Source organism: Myotis daubentonii, chromosome 12 (assembly GCF_963259705.1).
Source record: "Myotis daubentonii chromosome 12, mMyoDau2.1, whole genome shotgun sequence".
In the NCBI taxonomy this organism is placed as follows: Eukaryota; Metazoa; Chordata; class Mammalia; order Chiroptera; family Vespertilionidae; genus Myotis; species Myotis daubentonii.
Window position 1 is genome coordinate 7,032,834 of NC_081851.1, and position 22,000 is coordinate 7,054,833.

At 45.7% G+C, this 22,000-nt stretch overlaps 1 protein-coding gene across 1 annotated transcript in view; it reads right to left on the reverse strand.

Annotated features, from left to right (window-relative positions):
- Positions 1-22,000, reverse strand: part of IL1R1 (interleukin 1 receptor type 1) — a 54,826-nt gene that overhangs the window by 23,323 nt on the left and 9,503 nt on the right. Inside the window, 1 exon segment of the mRNA XM_059658866.1 lies at positions 12,133-12,199. Within this exon segment, the coding sequence (XP_059514849.1) occupies positions 12,133-12,193 (61 nt within the window). The 5' untranslated portion in view covers positions 12,194-12,199.

Below are 22,000 nucleotides of genomic sequence, written 5' to 3' on the forward strand. Positions count from 1 at the left end.
GCAGACAACATGATCATCTATGTGGAATATACTATAGAAATCTACAAATGATCTAGACCAGTGGTTCTCAACCTTCTGGCCCTTTAAATACAGTTCCTCATGTTGTGACCCAACCATGAAATTATTTTCGTTGCTACTTCATAACTGTAATGTTGCTACTGTTATGAATCATAATGTAAATATCTGATATGCAGGATGGTCTTAGGCGACCCCTATGAAAGGGTCGTTCGACCACCAAAAGGGTCGTGACCCACAGGTTGAGAACCGCTGAGAGGATTAGTAAATTATAATGTAATATGAGTATGCAAGATTGTGCCGGAGTCCATTCATTGTCTTCACTAGCTGAGTTTAGACAGAGACCCCCCAAAAGCTAGTAGCCCTTGAAAGTCTTAGTAAAGGTCAGGGCTTGAAAGTCCTAGCAAAGGTCAGGGCTGTGCACCACCCAGTTAATCCAGGAACCACTCAGCTAATTTAGGTAATTAATAGTTGAAGCATCCCCACCTTTGTTCCCTTAATTCCTTAGATACTTATGTAGATCCTTGTTAATTATTGTTAATCAGATACACCCGGAAATCTATTGATGAGCTAACCAGTTACTCTGCCTACACCCGGAAATCTATTGATGAGTTAATCAGATACTTTGTCTATTCCTGGAAATTGTCTGCTGATCTGTGTGTCATTGAAACTTCCTTACCCTAAGGGCTACTCCAGATCAATAAAAGATTGGAGCAGCCTGAGCATGGGTGGAAGTCTCTCTCCTTGAGTTGGACTTGCCTGCCTGGACCTCCAATATTGCAAAATTTTCTCGTGTCTTTTTCTCTCATTTGTTGTGCGGCTCCTCTTTCAGGTACCGAACCCTACTCCACGCGGGTCGTGGAAGGAAACACTCAACAGATTGAATGGGTTTTCAAATACTAGCTAAGGACAATTAAAAACTGAATTTGTAAAAATACCTTTTCTAATGACAGTAAAATATATAAATAGAATATTAAGGATAAATCTGACGAAAGATGCATCAAAGCTATCCAATGAAAAATCTAAAACAGTGCTTAAATAAACTAAACAAGATCTAAATAAATTATCATGGATCAGAACACTCAATATCTTTAAGATGTTAGTTGTCCCCAAATTGGGTTATATTCAACTTAATCCCCATTAATATCTGAGCAGGACTTTTTGTACTAATTAACAAGCTGATTCTAAAATTTATATATAATTAGTCAAAATAACTTGGATTTTAAAAAGAACAAAGTTGATTTACACTGACTTAATTCAACATCCTACCTAATAAAAGACAAAAAGGGCAATTAACCGTACCTCCGCTACGCTTCCCATTGGCTAATCAGGGCGATATACAAATTAACTGCCAACAAAGATGGTGGTTAATTTGCATATGTAGGCTCAATGATGGGAGGTGAAAGGGGAAGCATGGAAGAACAGTGCTTTTTCCATTCTGCCTTTGCCTTGCCCCCTGCCCTGGATCCAAGAACCGGGGTAAAGGCCCACCCCCCAGCTGGTGATCGGTGACTACGCGAGGCAAGGAGGGACCCAGAACGGGGAAGCCGTCCTGCCTGGCTGAGGGGGACCCAATCTCATCCCCGGCCGAGAGGCAGGGAGGGACCCAGAACATGCAGAAGCTGGGTCTTTTTTTTTTTTTTTTTTAGATTGTGTAATTATTTATTACACATAAACGGTGGTTTCACATCTGTCAAAACGGGTCCTGTTTTTACATGTGTGTGCAGGTTCTGATGTACAAGAAAGGGTCATGTGCTTAGTTCGTCCATGCAAAGCTCCAGGTACATCACTAAATACCTTAAAAATAGAAGGCTCTCTTTTTGAGCCAATCTGTTTAGATTCATGGTTAGTAAAACAGTATGAAACTAATGAAATACAGTGATAGGAATTAGGAAGTGTGACACTGATGGTTCTGGGCATGTGAAGGGTGAGGGACAGAGGGGTACACACGGTCTTCCCTTCAGTTCTGCTGGAGAGATGAGCTCTGAGGGCCGGAGCTGCTCCATGCCCAGAGGAGGGGGGTGTGGTCAGTGGCTCTGTTTCAGAACTTCCTGCCAAGCAGAGACCTTACCCGACCCACAGGAACCTTTTTCTCCAGAAAACAGAAACAGCCAGTTCCCAATGGGCACGGGAAAACCAGTGTCCCCTCCTGTGCCCGGTGTCCTGATGGGGTGACGGGGAGGTAGGCGAGGGGAGCAGTGCAGAGTTGTTAGGCAGCTGGAGTGGGAGTGGAAAGGCCATGAAATGTCCACAGTCCTGGCTGTGCCCACGGCCTGGACTGCTCCTCCAGGCCCTGGCTGAGGGATTAGGGCTGCTTCTCTCAGGAAGGGAATATTCCATGGGTGAAAGATTTACAGGCTCAGGGTGGGCCGTGTGTTAGTTTGGGGCAAATCCCTCAGCATTCCTGCTGCCAAGCCCTCAAAGGAATGAGGCAGAGGCACCCTTCACCCCCAAGACCCCTTCGTGGACATTTTAGCATCTACGTGATTTTTAATCCCTTCAGGGAGACTTTCTATCCTGCAGTCCCATCCCACCCACTGTTGATGTTTGTCTGCCAGCTGGGTCGAGCATCAAGGGGAAGGGGGGTTTATACTTACTGAAAGACTACTGATCCTACCGGGAAACCAACCTGTTTACTGTACTGTTGTAAATATCGTACCCTTTATATCCTGTATATTGGCTTCTTTTAAATAAAGTGAAATGTCTTAGAAAAAAAAATAGGCAAGGCAAGGTGGGCCCCAGAAGACCCATATAGGGAGTGCCACTCAGCCAGAAGCTGGCTCATGGCTGGCCAGTGCAGTGGTGGTGGCAGGAGCCTCTCCCACCTCCGTGGTAGCACTAAGAATGTCCAACTAATGGTTTAGACCTGATCCCTTGGGGGCCTAAGCCTTTAGTTGGACATCCCCCAAGGGCTCCCTGGCTGCCAGAAGGATGTCTGACTGCAAGGTTAGGCCTAATCCCCTGGAGAGTGGGCCTAAGTCGACAGGTGGACATCCCCCAAGGGGTCCTGGACTGTGACTGGGCGCAGGCCAGGCTGAGGGACACCCCCGCACTGCCCCACCAAGTGCACAATTTTTTGTGCACCGGGCCTCTAGTTTATTATAAAACCATATGAATTAAGACTGTAGTATTGACATAAAGATGAATAGGGCACTGAACAGAAACCTCAGAAATAAATTACACAAACATATTCAACTGATTTTTTTACAAAGGCACAAAGGAAATTGAGTGGAGAAAAGATAGCCTTTTCAATAAATTGGATATCCTTATTAAAAAAACAAAACACGCAAAATCTGATCTTTTGAGGCAGGATTTCTAGAATGGCAAAAATGAGGGTCTCCATAAATTCACTCTTCCATAAAAATAACAAAAAGCCTGGAAAATTTTTGAAATCAAAGGGATACAATAATGAGAACATTTATTTTAAAATAAAACAAAACAAACAAACAAAAAAACAGTGGCAGCTGAATCTCAGAACAGCGAGATTTGTAGCTTTGTAATTTAAACTACTCTCATCCACCTCTCTTTCCAGCTCCACTATACACTCGAAAACCAGCAGCCTTACAAACACAATAGCTATGAAAGCCAGCAGCTTGCAAGAGTGAGCCAGGTTTGGAGCCCCTCAAAAAGTACCATTCCTGCGCATTGCCACAATTTGACCCAATTGGCAGCTCTGTGGAAAAGTCACACTCACAGAGTGGTGTTGTTATTTCCCTGACTCAGAGCTCCACAAGGAGTGCTATCCCAAGAGTGTTTGTTTAAAAAATCAATCAGTGGCAAATGTTTGATTCTGTAGCTGCCTGCAGCCATGATACCTGTTGAGACAAACAAGAGTCTGGCCAAAAGGAAAAAGAAAATCTGGGGAACTAAATGACCATAAAGAGATTTGAAAAGCTCTAATATATTCCTGTATAATCCAGAAAAGTGCCTATGTATGCAGGGCTGTGTACATGCCCAGGGAAGACCAGAGAAGGCACCTTAAAGTCATGCACAGCAGGAAGTGAAGACTAAGAGTTGTGAGCAGCCTAAGTGTTGAAGGCATACCTCAACACATACATGGCCCCTCCGCAAAGGGTAGAAGGCTTGTTGGGTCAAGTAGTCTAAGGAAATTTCTGACCAATCATTAGATGACCAAGCAGAGACTTACATAGCTGTACACTACAGGAAACACAGATCACAGGAAACTTCAGAAAGCAATGAATATATATTCATTATCTTGATTGTGATGATTTCAAGAGTGGATATGTATGTCAACACACCAAATTGTATACTTTAAACATGTGTGGTTTATTATATGTCAGTTATTAACACAAGCTGCTAAGAGAAACATAGAATTGAAATAAAAGGGGCTAGTCACTTAACATAGAACCTGTGCAGAGTGAGGACTCTAAGTATTTAGATAATGGGAATAACAGTAGCAAAGGCAATAGTAATCTATCTATATAAAACCCTAATATGCAAAATCGACCGAATGGTGAACAACCGGCCAAATGACTGGTTGCGATGACTCGCACTGCCCCCAACCCACAGACCCTGACTGGTGGCAGGGGGGGCGGGGCCAGCAAGTGAGCGGCACCAGGGCCACCAAGGTGGGTGGGAGCAGAGGCCCCGATCACACCACCGGTGGCCCCACAGATCAGCCCGTATATCTGACCAGGCCTAGGGATCCTACCCATGCATGAATTTCATGCACCGGGCCTCTAGTAATAATAATAAAATGAACAAAATAATGTCTCAGCTAGATATACACTTCTATTTATCTGGAGTTTGACCCACCCATCCACCAAAATTGTTCTTATTAATGTCACCTATGACTTTTAAGTTTCTAAATCAAATAAACAACTTCAAACATCATCTTAGTTAGTATATCTTCAGATGACATATATTATTAACCAAATGACCTCATCCCTTATCATCTCCCTCATTTCTCACTTGGTTCCTGCCAGAAGCCATTCCATCCTTGCTGCTTGACACAGAAACATCTGCATAGCATATGTTCCAAGGGACCTGGCGTATATGGCATACTGTTCTTAATATGTTTGTTCCCCTTCTTAGCGCTATTTCTTAAAAAGCAATGAATGTGTTTTCTCCCAGCAGTTTTCCTGACAGTCATGGTATAGCATGAAAAATTCAATGACCAAATTAAAAGTAATTGATTCCATGGTCAAGACTAAATACTTTGATGTTAAGAAGTGTTTTTAAGTGTTGATAATTTTTAAATTGGATACATGTTTGACAGTTTTTCAAGAATATAATTGAAGGACATTTTGTGCATCTCAAAAGGCCCTGAGATTGTACAAAAGGATTTAATTCTTCTCCCAAAAAAGAAATAAACTAAATTAGACCAATACAATATACTTGATTGCATAAGGAAATTCTGCCAAATAAAAGAAAAAATTGATTTATTAATAACAATGTTTTTATTTAAAATAATATGCCTTCAATGTCATTAAAACTTATTAAGTGTATGCACAGACCCACAATTTTTCTAGTCTCTTAAATCTAGAAAACCCTGCCTTCCTTAAACTAAGGACAATTAAAGGTTAATGATTTATATTTTCCCTCCCTAAACAAAAGTTAAATAGCTTATGTCAAAATACTTAAAGGGACTGATAGCAATAATCCAATTAGTGGACAAGTAAAGTTAAATAATGAACTTTCTTTCAAATTAATTAAATTGGCTAACTGAAATGAATGAATAGCCAAGAAAACTTAATTGTACTATACAGGAAACTGTTCCTGAAATATTAAAAATTTTTATTGATGGTTCATCTTATAGTGATAATTATTTAGCATTTAATCAAACCAAAGCAGTCATATCTCTATACAAGAAATTAAATCTAGAGTCATCAAGACTGCATTAAATAAATTTTTTCAAAAGGCTCTTCATATTATTTTTAATACAATATAGAGGAATAATAGAATGTTTCCTGTAAGAATATTACATTAAGCCTGAAGTATTTTTAAATTGTTACTTTATAATTGATTTTCATTTATAATGCCTATAGCAGGACACCTGTGAAAGTGCACTGGTGTCAAAGTGGGCCAAAAGGAAAACGGTCTAGTTAAAATTAAAGGATCTCAAATCTAATTTATAGGGAATTCCCTCTTAACATTTGGTCGAGGATATGTTTATATATTTCCAGAAAATTTCTTGAAGCTCATGTTGATTCTTGCAAAAAAAATAAAATAAACTGCAATGTGGACCCAAGAGAGAAACTGGCCAACTTAATGAGGAGTCTGCACCTGGAGCCACACCGTACAGCTGCAGACAATCAACTGCCCGGCCCACAGATAGGAATGATCCCAAGCAGCCCACTGAAGATAAGAAGTGGGAAGAGGACGAGGTGGACAGCAAGGAGCCCAGAGTGACCAGGAGCCCAGGAACACCTGAGAACACCCTTCTTGCCATGTTAGCAGTAATCAGCTGTACGGTAATGCTACCAGGGCAAATGGGGAGGTATTCTGGACTTATGTTCCTGACCCACCGTGGGTAGGACCTCTTACGTGGGCTGATACTCCACCTAACATAGTTCCTAATGATACCAAAACCCTTGGTCATCCCGGAGGACGGCAGATGGGGCAAGGAAGCCTACGGGCAAAGCATAATTACACAGCTGTTGCCGCCCCGCTTCCCTTTTGTATGACCCTAAATCAAGCCACTGCTCCCTTGCGTGTAAAATTAAAGAGAGGTTTTTGGCCAGCCTGGACCCCAAAGAACGGGGAAGAAAAGGCTCACATACATCTATTATCTCCACTTGCTCCGGGGAAAGGTGCAGAAAATGTAAGTGTGCTAAGGCACATCCCCACCCCCGCCAACTAAGCCATTATGTAAAAGGTCTTATGAATGGGATCCCACTGAGGAAGAAGTTAATTGGCAAGACTGTTATAGTAATTATCCTACCACCAGCAAACTTAATAACAATTTTTTCTTTATAGACTGGAGCCCTTATGGGTCTCTGTATAGTAACAACCGCACCCCTAAATGGGAAGGGAATGCATCCTATCTCTATGCTGAAGAAAATCACCCCATCTCATGGCATGGAGGAGGATTTGTTGGGCCTCAATTACAACATGACAACTGGCCTCTACAAAGTACGCAGTGGAAATTAGCTGCTGCACTTGCACCTATAGAATGGTAGAGTTTCAATTATAGCTCCAATAGTTCCATTTCTGCTTTACGAGGACTCTCAATAAGACAGTGTTTGCTACTGCCTGTGTGTTTGATCCGTTTGTGCTCCTATCAGGCCCCATTCAGATACGCCTTAATGTCACAAGCCATCTGTCTGAGGTGTCATGCACAGTTTGCACATTATCCCATTGTATTAATTCTTCATTTCAAAAGAAGTCCCTCATGATTTTAAAACAACCAGCTTTTGCTTGGGTTCCCACTAACTTAACTGAGCCTGGGAATCTCATCAAACCTACCAACTATTGTGTGATCTAGTAAAAATCTTAAAAAGACAAAAAAGATTTCTTGGAATGTTAATTGCAGGAATCTTTGCCCTGGTAATGTTACTTACTTCTGTGGGCATTGCTGCTTCATCTATGGTACAGACTGTTCAGACCTCTCATTTCGTACAACAGGTCAAGGAAAATGTATCTAAGACCTTGCCTATACAAAAAAGAATTGACAACCAGTTTGAAAATGAAAATGACAACCAGTCAGCATTTAAGTCTACAGTCCTGTGGATGGGTGATAAAATCCATGGCCTAGAGCAAAAAATATCTTTACAGCGTCATTATAATTTTCCCAGATTTGTGTTACGCCTGTTCCCTATAATAGTACCCTGCACCCTTGGGAATCAATACAAAATCATCTTCTTGGTGCTTGGGGTCTAGGTAACACAACCCTCGATATTTTAGAATTACAACAGCATATTGTACAGTTGTCCGAGGCAAACTTACAAACTAATTCTTTGAAAGCCTGGCAACAATTTAAAGAGGACTTGAAAGAATTTAACCCCTTTCACTGGATATCCTTGCATTTACCTCTCAGCATAACCACTATTGTTTGCCTCATTCTTTTTCTCATATGTTTACTTCTAGTCTGCAGATGTGGAATGAAGAGTCTTAAAAGGACTCAAACCCGCTGAAACCGGTTTGGCTCAGTGGATAGAGTGTCGGCCTGTGGACTGAAAGGTCCTGGGTTCGATTCCGGTCAAGGGCATGTACCTGGGTTGTGGGCACATCCCCAGTGGGAGGTGTGCAGAAGGCAGCTGATCGATGTTTCTCTCTCATCGAGGTTTCTAACTCTCTATCTCTCTCCCTTCCTCTCTGTAAAAAAATCCAATAAAATATATTTAAAAAATAATAATAAAATAAAAATCATTAAAAAAAAAAAGGACTCAAACCCTTCAAGCAGCTCTCACTTATCAAGATTTATTAAGGAAAAGTAACAGGGAAGGGTGCCTAGCACATAGTTAATTATTGCCTTCACGGTACTAGGACCTCCCTTAGAGCTAAAAACAGACAATGGGTCCATGTACGCTAATTCTGTTTTCATTATTTTTGTCAGCAATATCAAATTTATCATAAAACTAATATCACTTATGATTCTCAAGCTATTTTGAAGTAAGCCAATCATATTATTAAGATGCAATTATTAAAATAAAAAGGAGGAGAATCAGATGAATTCATCTAGCAAAGAATTAATAACAACTTCACCTTTGCTGTGGGTCCACCTATATGTTTTGACATCACTAATAATATCACATTCCAGGCTGTTTAGGAACCTCACAAAAATACCCTGTTACTGACTCCCCCACAGGAAAACCTAATCGATGGAATATGTGGGCTCTCACCCGTCAATCTCCTGGGTGCAGGACCCACCTCTTATGGAGCAGGGACTTTATCCCAAGTGAAAAATCCAAGGCTTTGTAGAACATCTTCACAATCAAAGGACACTGAGGAGGGCCCATGGCCATTCCCTCCTTGGTGGTATTGTAGATATCCAGAACCTATTCCTTTTCCTTTATATCAAAGCAAACAACAGATTTTTGACTGGCCTGTACCTAACCCCACTAAGAACTACAGGGACTATCTTAAAGCTTCCGCTAACTTTCACTGGCAGGAAGCTTTTCTCACCCCAGAAGACCTGTCACTCATCGGCATTCTAATGGATGGTCCCAGCAGTCTTAACTTCTATAGTTAATAATCATTCTTATACTCACCATCACTTGTGGAGAGCAATTGCCGCCACAGTGCCTATAACTCTTGATAGAACCCAGCCCCCGCCTTATGGCAAAGAAACTTATCATATTAGAGCTTGTCTATCATCCCCATATGTCTTTCTACTAAAAGATTCTCACAGTAACCTAGGTGTGACAACAAATGAAACCACTTTCACTGTTTCCTGTCACAAATGTATTTTAACCACATGTATTGATTCTAGCTTATCTATTCAGACAATTTTTATTGTAAAGCGACCTTATCTAATGTTACCTGTACAATTGCATACGCCATGGTATGATGATTCTGGGTTACAAGATATTAGAATAATTACCAATGCTTTAACACGCTCAAAAAGATTTGTAGCAGAATTAGTCTTAGGCATAACTGCACTCATTACAATTATAGGATCACTTGCTACTGTAACCACAGCCTTAGTACAGGAAGTCCATACAGCTCAGCATCTAGATCAATTAGCAAAGAATATTTCTCTCGCTCTAGCTACCCAAGAAATAATAGACAAAAAATTAGAAGCCAAGGTTAATGCTCTTGAAAAAGCCCTTATACATGTTGGAAATGAAATTGTTACACTTAAAGTTTGTCTATCATTAAGATGTCATCTAGATTACAAATGGATCTGCATTACTCCTTTAGAAGTTAATCAGTCAGCAATAACTTGGGACAAAATTCAACATCATATATTAGGAATTTGGAATAACAGTAATTTAAGCCTAGATCTACAAAAGTTACATCAGCAGATTCATGACATAAGCTAATCGAGCTCACTACTTGATCCTTCCCAAGTTGCATCTTCCTTTTTTAGCAGTTTACAAGGATACATCTCTAAACAAAACATTACCCCCATGCTTTTAAGCGCAGGCCAATTTTTATTCATAATTTTAATAATTATTTGTCTTTTCCCAGTCTTCTTCTGAGTCTTAATGCAACCCGAAAGATGGCTGCTGATTTACATGCGCTACATTTTAAAAAATAAGAATGGGGGAGATGCTGGAAGCTGTTCCATCCTTGCTGCTTGACACAGTCGCTGCAGGGAAGAAACATCTACACAGCATTTGTTCCAAGGGACCTAGCGTATATGGCATACTGTTCTTAATATGTTTGCTCCCCTTCTTAGCACTATGTGTTCTAACCAGGACCACCTTCCCAAGAAAGGTTGTTTCTCCAGGTGGGAATGTTTCCCTAGAGTTAGGGATTAATGGGACTAGGGAAGGGAATAAATAAAACCCCCTAGTGTTACAGAAATATCTTGTACTACTTATGAGGAACTTAGACTGTTAGCAATAAATTTAGGACTTGCTAGGCCCACATCCCCAGGGGTCTACCCACCAGAGAAAGTACCAAAGCCTATACCCCTAAAACCCGCCGACACAAGGCAGTCCCAAGGAAGACCACCAGCAAGGCTATAAGGACATAACCTTTACTTAGGCCATAAAATAGGAAAATACCCTTCAGTTATTTCCTTATAGCTTAACAGTAGAGCAGTAGATTAGTGACCTTGGAATAGAAATAGCAAACTAGCCCTTATAATGGAACACAGAGACTAACCTTTATAATAGAATGTAGAAAAATAGACAGTAGATAAGATTAAAATCAAGAGCTAGATAGAGATAAGATTTTTAGGAAAGGTCAGATAAGAAACTATAAACATAAAACAAGAAACTGTAGAAGGTCAAAGGAGGACCCAAAACATACCATGATGTAACTATAGAGGCATGCTTATAGAATCAAATAGTATAAATACAGTTGTAACAAGACAATAAAAAAGAACCTAACTATGCTGATCATCTGAACGCTGTCTCTGTGTCCTTCATTCTTCGCCAACGCCATCCTCACCTTTGGGAACCCCTGGACCGCTGGGGCTGGACCCCAGCAGGTTCCAGCCACAATGGTATTTAGTTCCTGGAACATGCCAGTTCCTTAGGGTCTTAGCACATCTGCCTGGAATGTTTCCCCATCCCCAACTTCAGGGTTGACTTAAAAGTCAACTTCTCAGTAAGTGTTCTCTGGCCACACTATCATAAAATTTAACTTTCTGCCACCTGCACATTCCTAAAACTTTATTTTTTAAATATATTTTTATTGATTTAAAAGAGGAAGGGAGAGGGAGAGATACAAACATCAATGATGAGAGAGAATCACTGACCAGCTCCCTCCTGCATGCCCCACACTGGGGATCAAGCCTGCAACCCGGTCATGTGCCCTGACTGGAAATCGAACCATGACCTTCTGGTTCACAGGTCAATGCTTACCCACTGAGCCATATCCGCCAGGCCCAAACTTTATATCTTCCTTTCCTGTTGTTTTTCTCTCTACACTTACCACAAATGACATAATAAATGTTTACTTTTCTAAACCTACTGGAATATAAACCATCTGCAGTCAGATTTTCTGTCTTGATCATTCACTTCTGTATCCTCAGCACCTAGCGCCTAGCACAGGGAAGGGGCTAATGCATTTGTAGTAAAGGGAGGAAGAGGGACAGAGTGAAAATGAATGAACCGAGAAAAGAAGGAACTGTCTCTTGATGGTTTTCAGCTGAGGGTCCATTAAGACTACATTTAACGCCTCTTCCTGATGAAAGCCAGGCTTTCCTGTGTTATACTCTTTGATCAGCAATACAGTGGGAAGAGGCCTGGACTAGACACAGTTTATTCTTAGGCATAACTCTAGACTTGCTCTGAAACTAGAAACATGGCCTTGGGCTCTTAACCTCACTGGGTCTGTTTCCAAATATGTAAACAAGAAAATGAGAAGATGCTGAAAAGAATACTCATCACTACAGTTCTGTGACCAGCAGGCTCTGTGTATTGGGATTCAACAGAAAAGATTTTTTAAGAAAAATGACTCTGTTAGATAAGGTACTTCATGTATCCTAAATAATAGATTCTCTTAGCAGATAATAACAAATGGAAATGCTTAACTTACCAGCTTCCAGAGAAGAAATCAGTAGAGCTATGAAACAAACAAGCCTGAGTAACACTTTCATGTTCTCCTAGAGAAACAGTAATGAAAGAAAAACAAAAATTAGAAATGTTACTATTCCAGAGACTTTCAAGATGGCAGTAGAGCAGGTGAATCTTGAACTCACCTCCTCCCTAAACCAAACTGGAAATACAAATAAATTGGGGAACAATCACCCTGAATAACCAACTGAGAACTAGCTGAAGAGGAGTCTTATGCTATTAATCAAGGATTGCAGCAGAAGGTGCACTGAGACTGGTAGGAAGGGTGGAGATGCAAGAGGGACTGGCCCCACTCCCACGGATGCAGCTGAGGTGCTGGAGAGATCACTTAGCTACAGGGGCTTTCTCCTGGGAAGTGTGGGGCCTAACCCCAGGCCAGACTCCCCAGCACAGAGCACCAGAGCACCAGAGCTGGAAAGAGGTGCCCACATAGCATCCAGCTGTGAAAGCAGCGGGGTTTCTGTCCACCAAGGAGAGGCGAGTCTGCTGGAGACACCGGCTCCCTCTTCAAGAGCAAACTTTAAGTAGAGAGGGTGGTGCTGGCTGGAGTCGCCTGAGGAGAGTCTGGGGTTTGTGGCTCTAGGGAAAGATGTGGGAGGACAGCTGCCAGGACACCTGTACCCAGTCATTCTCGGATACTGCAGCAGCCACCTTTCTGGGGCAGGGCAATCCCCTCCAAGAGCATCAGCCTGGGGGAAAGCAATTACCCACCCCGGGAGTCCCTCGCACCCCACCCTGCAAGGAGCCACAGCCTAGGGCAGGGAGTAGAAGTCCGGGCAGACTTTGGGTGTCAGTGACTGGGTTTGAGGTGAGGCCATATGCCCACTTTTCCTGTGAACCAGCCTGGTACTTCCCCATCACAGGAGGCCCCACAGACACACTCTCCAGCTCCTGGCAGACCCATCTTTGGGCTCGGTCCTGAGTACTAGAGCATCCGCCCTGCTGAGCTCAAGGCAAAATCCGGGACAGACTCAGTCACCTGGCTCTGGGATGGGACATACCCACCACCTTCCCTGAAGTGTGAATGGCACCTCCCCTCTCGAAGGTCCACTAGCCCCACCGCCAGAGGCTTTTTCAGTGAATGAGCCTAACAGGCAGCCAGCAGACAAGGAAGGCAGAGGCGGATTGCGGGGTGCCTTGGTACATGTGCCGATCTGCCCCAGGGCCCAGTACTAGTAACAGCCGGCCTTGGAGCACAGCTTGGTCCTTCCTGTGTGCAGCCAAGCCCAGCAGAGGCAGCCATAACTGTGGACCAGGCACCGGCAGCGTCTGACACTGGCCTGCACCACAGTCCTTCCCAAAATGACCAAAAGCAACACACGAAGCGTCCAGCTCAGGCAGCACTGGAGCAGATTCAACAAACTCCACAAACAGCAGATCGAGCAGGCACTAAACCTGGTGAGGTGAATGCCACTTTTTTCTTTTCCGATTTTTTTCTTTTTCCTTTCTATTTCTTTATTTGATTTTTTCTTATTGTTTTTTCTTTTCTTATAATTTTTCCTTATCCTTTTTATTCTTTCTTCTTTTCGTATTCTCTTTATTCCTTTTTATATTATTAGTATTATTGGTCAGCATCTGTACAGCAACTCACATACCATGGTTGGAAGTTGAGCGTCATAATTAGACAGCCTAATCCCATGCATGAACAGGCCAACAGCAATCAAGACTCAACTGCATATAACCCACATAACATTCCTAGTGCATCCAGCTCCGAGAACAAGGAGACTGCACCACTGGGTCCCACAGGACACCTACTACCTAAGGCCAACCTATGAAGACTGAGAGTCATAGCAGATATATTTAATACATAGAAACAAACACAATGAAGCAGCCAAAATGGGGAGACAAAGAAAGAGGCCCCAAATGAAAGAACAGAAGGAACCTCCAGAAAAAGAGCTAAATGGATGTAAGCAAGCGCTCTATCAGAGACAGAGTTCACAGTAACGGTTATAAGGACTCTCAAGGCACTTACTGAGAACTGTAACCGCATCAAGAAGAACATAGAAACCAGGAAAGGGAACCAGTCAGGACTGAGGAATGCCATGTCTGACAACAAGAACCCACTGAAAGGAATAAAAAGTAGGCTGGGGGAAGCAGAGGATTGAATCAATGATTTGGAAGACGAGATAGAAAAAAAGACAATCACAGAAAGGAAAAAGATGTTTGAAAAAGAAGGATAGCTTAAGGGAACTTTGGGACATGAAGCATAACAGTATTCACATCAGAGAGGTTCCAGGAGGAGGAAAGAAAGAACAAGGGATCGAGAGCCCATCTGAAGAAATAATGAGCAAAAAATCCCCTAATCTGGTGGAGGAAAATGGCTTACAAGTCCTGGAAGCGCAGAGTCAGAACAAAATGAACCAAGGAGGCCCACCCCAAGCACAGCATCATTAAAATGGCAGAGGCTAAAAACCAGGAGAGAATCTTGAAAGCAGCGAGAGAAGGCAGTCGCTTACTCTCAAGGGAGCGCCACAGACTGCCCGCTGACTCGACCACAGAAACATGTCAGGCCAGAGGGAGCGGCATGAAATATTCAAAACGATGAAAAACAAGGACCTACAACCAAGGCTACCGTTTAAAATTGAAGGAGAAAGACAGCAATTCCCAGATAACAAAAAGCTAAAGGAGTTTGTTATGCAAAAATTTAAAGGGCTTGCAGAAGAAAAAGGGGGTAGGGGGCACAATAGAAGATAGTTAAAAAGAAAATGGCAACAAATATGTGCCTAACCATGATCACTGAATGTAAATGGCCTAGATGTCCTAATTAAACGGCAGAGGCTAGCTGAGTGGGTAAGAAAACAAGGCTCATGTATATGCTGTCTTCAAGAGACACACCTCAGAAGGAAAGGTACACACAGACCAAAAGTAAAGGGATGGAAAGAGATGATTCATACAAATGGAAAGGGGGAAAAGTTGGAGTAGTAATACTTCTATCTGACAAAACCAGCTTGCGGCTACTTGTGTAGATTTGTTCCGTATCTGGACTGTACCCCATTAGTAGGACCCACTTGCAAAAGTCTCCCTAAACTTCCAGATCCACTCAAAGCTCACACTTTCACCTTACAAGGTAAGACATTAAAGTATTTGTATAAAATTACATAGCTGTATGAAAATGCACCAATAAAGACTAAAAAACGTAACAACATATTAAAACTGGGTTGTTCCTGCCGTCGGGTGGTTTTCCCTTCTCTGTAGCTTTCTATCTAAAATTCCTATAATGAGCATGTATTCACTGTATCACAAAGTGAAAAACAAAAGCAAAACCTGCACGGCCCCCGCCCTGGTGTGACGTAGATGGCCGACCAACCTAGCCAGCGATGAGATCACATATGAAGCGAGGTCCCAGGATGCAGCTTAATTATATGACACTTTGTCCACACACACGGCAGGGGCGCTGTCGCCTTCGGCACCGGCTGCACGCTGCAAGGGGACACCACCACCGCCTTACCTACAAAAGCAACGTCACCAACACACGGCCAGTGAACGCGGACAGGGAGAGAGGCGCTCCTGCCGCCTTCCCCAGCTTCTCAAGCCCGGGGGAAGCCGACGCTCAGCAGAGCCTTTTCCTTCCCGAGTTCCTGCTCCCGAGATGAGGTCACACAGCCATCACCCGCTCCTGAGGGCACCTGCATGTGCGGCAAGTTCCAGCCTCAGACCCCAAGGGACCTGCGCACAGATCTGTTTGAGGGCCCCGAGGACCTCAACCTCAACAGGCCCCAAACCAAGCTCTCTGCCACACCTGCCCCCCACCGTGACAGGTGCAGCACTGCCCTGCACTCCCCACTGTGAGGACACCCTTGCACCCTGCACCCCCCATCTAAGGGCAGACACACTGCACCCCCAGCCCCCAGCACTGCCCTGCACCCCCCACCGTGAGGGCACCCCCAGCCCCCGGCACTGTCCTGCACCCCCCACCGTGAGGGCACCCCCAGCCCCCGGCACTGCCCTGCACCCCTCACCATGAGGGCACCCCCCAGCCCCCGGCACTGTCCTGCACCCCCCACCGTGAGGGCACCCCCAGCCCCCGGCACTGTCCTGCACCCCCCACCGTGAGGGCACCCCCAGCCCCCTTACTGCCCTGCACCCCCCACCGTGAGGGCACCCCCAGCCCCCGGCACTGGGTGTGGAACTCAGAAGCCTTAATGAGTCCTCATGGAATCAAAGAAAAGTGAATAAAAGGTGCGGTTACTCTCCCGCCACTTCAGCAGCGTGTCCAGAGCAGACCATGCTTTGAAAACTCTGCCCTTTGGTTTACACAGGAGATTGCACTGGCCTGTGCTCTTATCTGTAGCTCTAAGTTAATTGCAAACACAAAATATTTTACCCAAGACATCACTCGTTCAGACTCTAATGACATGCAACCATCTGAATAGTACCCAGAAAATGTTCTATTAAGAAGTGGTGTTAACAGGAATGAAAATGTTACTCTGTGTTTTTTAAATAAATGGAGGAAAAGGATCCCTATGCCTGGCGCAAGCCTGGAAACTTTCCTGGAGCAGTAAGACTGCGTTCCTAACATGTCCTACTCTAACTTCTATTCGAAATAACTTGGCCTTCTCCCAGCTTAGCCTAAAATTGCATTCACAGTATTATCATGTTGCCTTTAAGCTATGCCCGATTATAAAACAAGGTCGGAGGTGCTGCGCCTCACAGCCTGGCCACCGCTCCCCGTGCTGTACGGAGGTGTGTTTCCCCTCTGCCCGAGAAGGAAATCAAGGTTTCAAATGGTTCCCAGGTCCAGGCCAATCAATTACTCACGTTAGTTTACCAAAAACAAAACGAAGGCGCGGTAAACCTACTGAGCAGCACGAGCGCCTGGCTGTGCGCAGCGGGAGCAAGGGAAGGCCCAGCTGCGTCCACTCAGCACATTTCAGACACGTTTCAAATGAGCTTTGAGCACAGAGCATGTGGCAGCTGCAAGCCCAAAGCCAGCGGCCGGCTGCGCAGGCGCCTGGCCTCGGCCATGACCCTCTGGCCCCAGTGCCTCAGGTACTCGAGGTGGGCGACAAGTCCGACAACCTCAGACCCTTTCCTGTTCCTAGAGCCTGTAAAACTCGGAACCCAGCGCAGGGTCCGGGCTTACTCAGCCGCCCACACCTGCTCTGGGAAAAAGCAGGCGGGGGCGGGTGCCGCCCCGCAGGGGGCTCAGTCCCAGAACCCAAGGCCAGCGGGCGGGTGTCGCTCCAGGCTATAGGAACGGGTTAGTGTCACATGACCAAAGAGACTAGGGGCAATGGGAGGGGAAATGGGAAAAACGCACCCAAGACTAAAACACGCTCCCAATAAAAATCAGCATAAACCCCGTGGCACCCAAAGCGACAGAAATTCCAGGTGCGAAGCCAAGCCAGACCTACTCCCCACCTCCAGGCCGTCGGTGGGCCGCGCCCAGGCCTCACACTGTGCTCTGTGTGCCCGCCGGAGTGCTGGGCTGAGGCAGAAACAGTCCAGGGTGAAAGCAGACCTTCTTCTCCAGACAGTCACGGCGTGGCCACACGCCCAGCCTCTCCCATGTGCCACACAGGGATGAAGACACGGTATTCATGGATGTTTGCCGTGAGGATCACACGAGCTGTCCTCATTTAGGGCTGAGAAAATTGTCCGTGGGAAAGTGCCTCATGCTCTGGGGACACAGAGGCTGTGGTGATGTGCCCTCAATGTTCATTCATGTTCTTGTTCACTCATTGCCAAACTTGACCAGCTTATTGCATGCCCACCACTGTCCCGCCTCGTGCTTGCTCTAAGCAAAATAGACATAATGCCCAGGGCCAGGCTCAAGGAGCTCGTCTGCCAGCAGGGACTGGGCACGTTTACAGAGAATGACACATCATGGGGAATGGCCTTGGGCACGGAAATGCCCAGGGCATGGGGGAGGCAGGCCTCCCTCCGCCTGGAGGCCTCTGGGAGAGGCACTGGGGGCGGGGGCTGGGGGGTGTTGAAGGAGATGGTGTTTGGACATAAGCCGAAGGTCAGGTCGGGTGAACATGCCCCAAACGGAGGATGTTACTGAGGCTCTGGGACTACACTTCATAGGCGGCCAGAAAGTTACTGAAAGGTTTTAGGCCGCGGGCGGGATACGTGAGAGGATGCAGAGGGCAAGTCGCCTGTAAGAGCACTTTCTCATTAAACGCACACCTGGTACTTCCCACAGGGGCGCAGAAAGGCAGCCACCACTGGGGCCCCCAGCCGAGGCGTGGAGAGTGCACTGTGACTCTAAGCTCGGAGGAGCGCACTGAGGCCAACACAAACCACCCTGGCCCCTGGGAGAGGCCCCCTCAGCCCCACCTCCCCACCTGGCAGGGACCCACCTGCACTGCAAATCGTCATTTGAAAACCTCCCACTCGGTGACGGTGATGGTGACGGTGAGCACCTGGGGGTCTGGGGTCAAGTCCGGATCACTTCCTCAGGCTCAGCCTGCGGCCCTGACTACCCACCAGGGAGCAGCACCTAACACTCCGCCTACAGAATGAACGGACACCTTGCTCCTCACTCACTTCTGAGACAGACACAGCACAGCCGCCAGGCCCAGAGGTTCAGCGGTGCACGGACAGGGCTCTAGGCACCATGAAGTCAGAGGTCAGAGAAGGCGCCGCGTCCTCCGCTCACTTCCCACCGGGGCGCTGTCCCGCGTCCGGAAAGGCCTGCGCTGACGCCAGGGCGAGCGGGGAAGAAGGCCCAGGAGCCTTCCCAGAGGAGCCGGCCCCCGGTCCCCAGGGCACCCGGTCCCCAGGGCACCCGGTCCCCAGGGCACTGGCCCGTCTCCTTTGTAAGAAATGGCCGATCTGCCTCCTCCGCCTCCAGCCACTGCTCCTAGCATTGCCCACTGCCTCCTGTGCTCTGGGACCACTGCCCAGGCCGCTGCCCAGGCCGCCACAAGCTTGGTCCCTCCGCACAAAGGGCCCTCATCCCCATTGCATTGGACAGCTCCAGAGCCCCTGGCCTCCCTGCTCCTACCTGACCCCTGGGGTGAGGCCCCCACCTCCTACCTGACCCCTGGGTGAGGCCCCCACCTCCTACCTGACCCCTGGGTGAGGCCCCCCACTCTCCTACCTGACTCCTGGGGTGAGGCCCCCCACTCTCCTATCTGACCCCTGGGGTGAGGCCCCCACCCTCCTACCTGACCCCTGGGAGGCAACTCCTGGGTGCCTCTGTGAGCCATTGCGGTGGTGCTCATAACCAACCAAGGGCACAAAGCCCTAGCAGCACCTCGCAATTCCTTCTCCTTGGCTGCTGACCTCTGGACACTGCAGTCATACCAATCCAGAGTGCAGACCTCCTGAGTCCACTGCCCCGGCAGGCAGCTCCTGAGCCTCTCTGAACCACTGCAAGGTGCGACCCCAGCTGCCAGCATCCAGTCCCCACAGTAGTGCTGCTCCAGCACGCAGGCCCCCTGAGCCCACCACCCCAGAAGACAGCTCCTGGGTGTCTCTGTAAGCCCCCACTGGGCGCATGTATCCAACCAAGGGAGCAAAGCTCCCAAAGCAGAAACTGGGACTTCTCCCTCCCCAGGCTGGCGTCTGGATACCATGACTGCACACCATGACCGCGCCACTCCAGCATGCAGGCCCCACGAGCACACAGCCCCAGCAGAGGGCTCCTGGACCCCTCTATGAGCTACCACTGGGCGTGTGCCTCTCCAACCAAGGGTGCACGACTCCCTCAGTGGAAACCATGACATCCCCCTCCCAGCTGCCTACCTCTGGACACCTTGGTGAGTTACTGAGGAGTTGCCTCCGGATGAGGTCATGTTGTTTCAGCCAGAGACTCCAAGATTCCCACATCCCCAGCTGCTGGCTCCTGAACCCCCTCGTGATTCAGAGAGGGAAATTACTTTGGCCAGAGTCCCAGTGCCTCAACTGCAAACTACGGGACAGCTGCCCCCCACCCTCACAGTCTCCAGGACCCTCATAGTGAGTTGCAGAGTGACACTACCCCAGCAAGAGTCACACAACACTGGCCAAAGTCACAGTTCCTGAGCCTCAGGCCCCAAGACTCCTTCCTCCCAGGCCATGGGCTCCGAGAACTCACAGGGAGCACACACCAGTGAGACCTCAGACAACCCTTTCCACAAGAGCCAGAACCATGATCACATCCACAACTGCTCACACAATGAAGCTGAGGGTGAGGCACATTGCCAATCCATGATGAGACTTCATCCACGAATAAGAAACTAACATTCAAGACCCAACTATATCAAGAGAACCCAAATAGCTCAGGTAGGGGGCTCCGCTAGATCACCAAGCCCAGGAGATCTGAGAGACTGCACCAGTGGGTCCCAATAATCACCAACTACATAGCACCACCCCCAAAAGAACCTGGGTAGCAAAGCAGTTGGATCTAAGACACAGAAACAAATAAAACATTACAGCAAAAAATGGGGAGACAAAAAACAATCCCTAAAGGAAAGAAAAAGAGAAATCACCAGAAAGAGAGTTAAATGAAATTGAGGCAAGTAACTTGTCAGAGAAAGAATTCAGAGTAATTGTTATAAGGATGCTCAAACCCCTGGATGACAAATACACACAACTCAATGAGAATTACAAGGAGCTAAATGAGAATGTCACCAATATTAAAAGGAATCAAGAGGAAATGAAGAATGACATAGCTGCAATAAGAGCAGAATGGAAGGCTTAAACAGTGCATGAGAAGAGGTTGAGGACCACATCAGTGAATCAGAAGGCAAGGTAAGAAAAAATACACAAACACAGAAGCAAGTAGAAAGAAAACTTAAAAAGCAGGAGGGCAGCCTAAGGAAGATTTGGGACAACACAAAAAGAAACAGCATCTGTATAATAAGCGTACCAGAATGAGAGGAAGTGGAGCAAGGAATAGAAAACCTGTTTGAAAAAATAATGACAGAAAACTTCCCTGATGTTGGGAAGAAAAAAAAAACACACAAATCCAAAAAGCACATACAATACCAAACAAGATGAACACAAAAAGACTGACACCAAGACACATCATAATTAAATTGGCAAACATCAACGACAAAGTAAGAACCTTAAAGGCTGCCAGAGAGAGACAGAAAGTTACCTACAATGGATCTCCCATCAGACTATCAACTGATTTCTCAACAGAAACACATCAGGCCAGATGCAAATAAAATGAAATATACAAAGTGATGCAAAGCAAAGGACTGAATCTAAGAATACTAAGCAAGGCTACCATTCAAAATTGAAGGTGAAATCAGGAGCTTCACTGACAAAAAAAGGCTAAGGGAGTTTATCACTACCAAGCTAGCAATGCAAGAAATGCTAAAGGGGCTGCTGTAAAAAGGAGAAATAGAAAGGGAAGAAAGAATACAGGCATAAAGAATAAAAATGGTGACAAACAAGTACTTATCCATAATGACATTAAAGATAAATGGATTAAACTCTCCAATAAAAAGACATAGGGTAGCTGAATGGATAAGAAAACATGACCATATATTTGCTGTCTACAAGAGACTCACCTCAGAACAAAGGGTTCACACAGACTGACAGTGAAGGGATGGGGAAAAATCTTTCAGGCAAATGGAAATGAGAAAACAGCTTGGGAAGTAATACTTATATCTGGCAAAGGACCGCAAAGTAAAGGCCATAACAAGAGATAAGGTAGGCCACTTCACAACACTAAAAGAGCAATTCAACAAGAGGACCTAACTCTGGTAAATATATAAGCACCCAATACAGGAGCACCCAAATACATAAAAAAAAAACTTCTGGAAGATATCAGAGAGAGATAGACAGTAATAGAATCATAGTAGGGGACTTTAATACCCCATTGACACCACTGGATAAATCCTCTAAACAAAAAATCAGCAAAGAAATAGCAATCCTAAATGACTCACTAG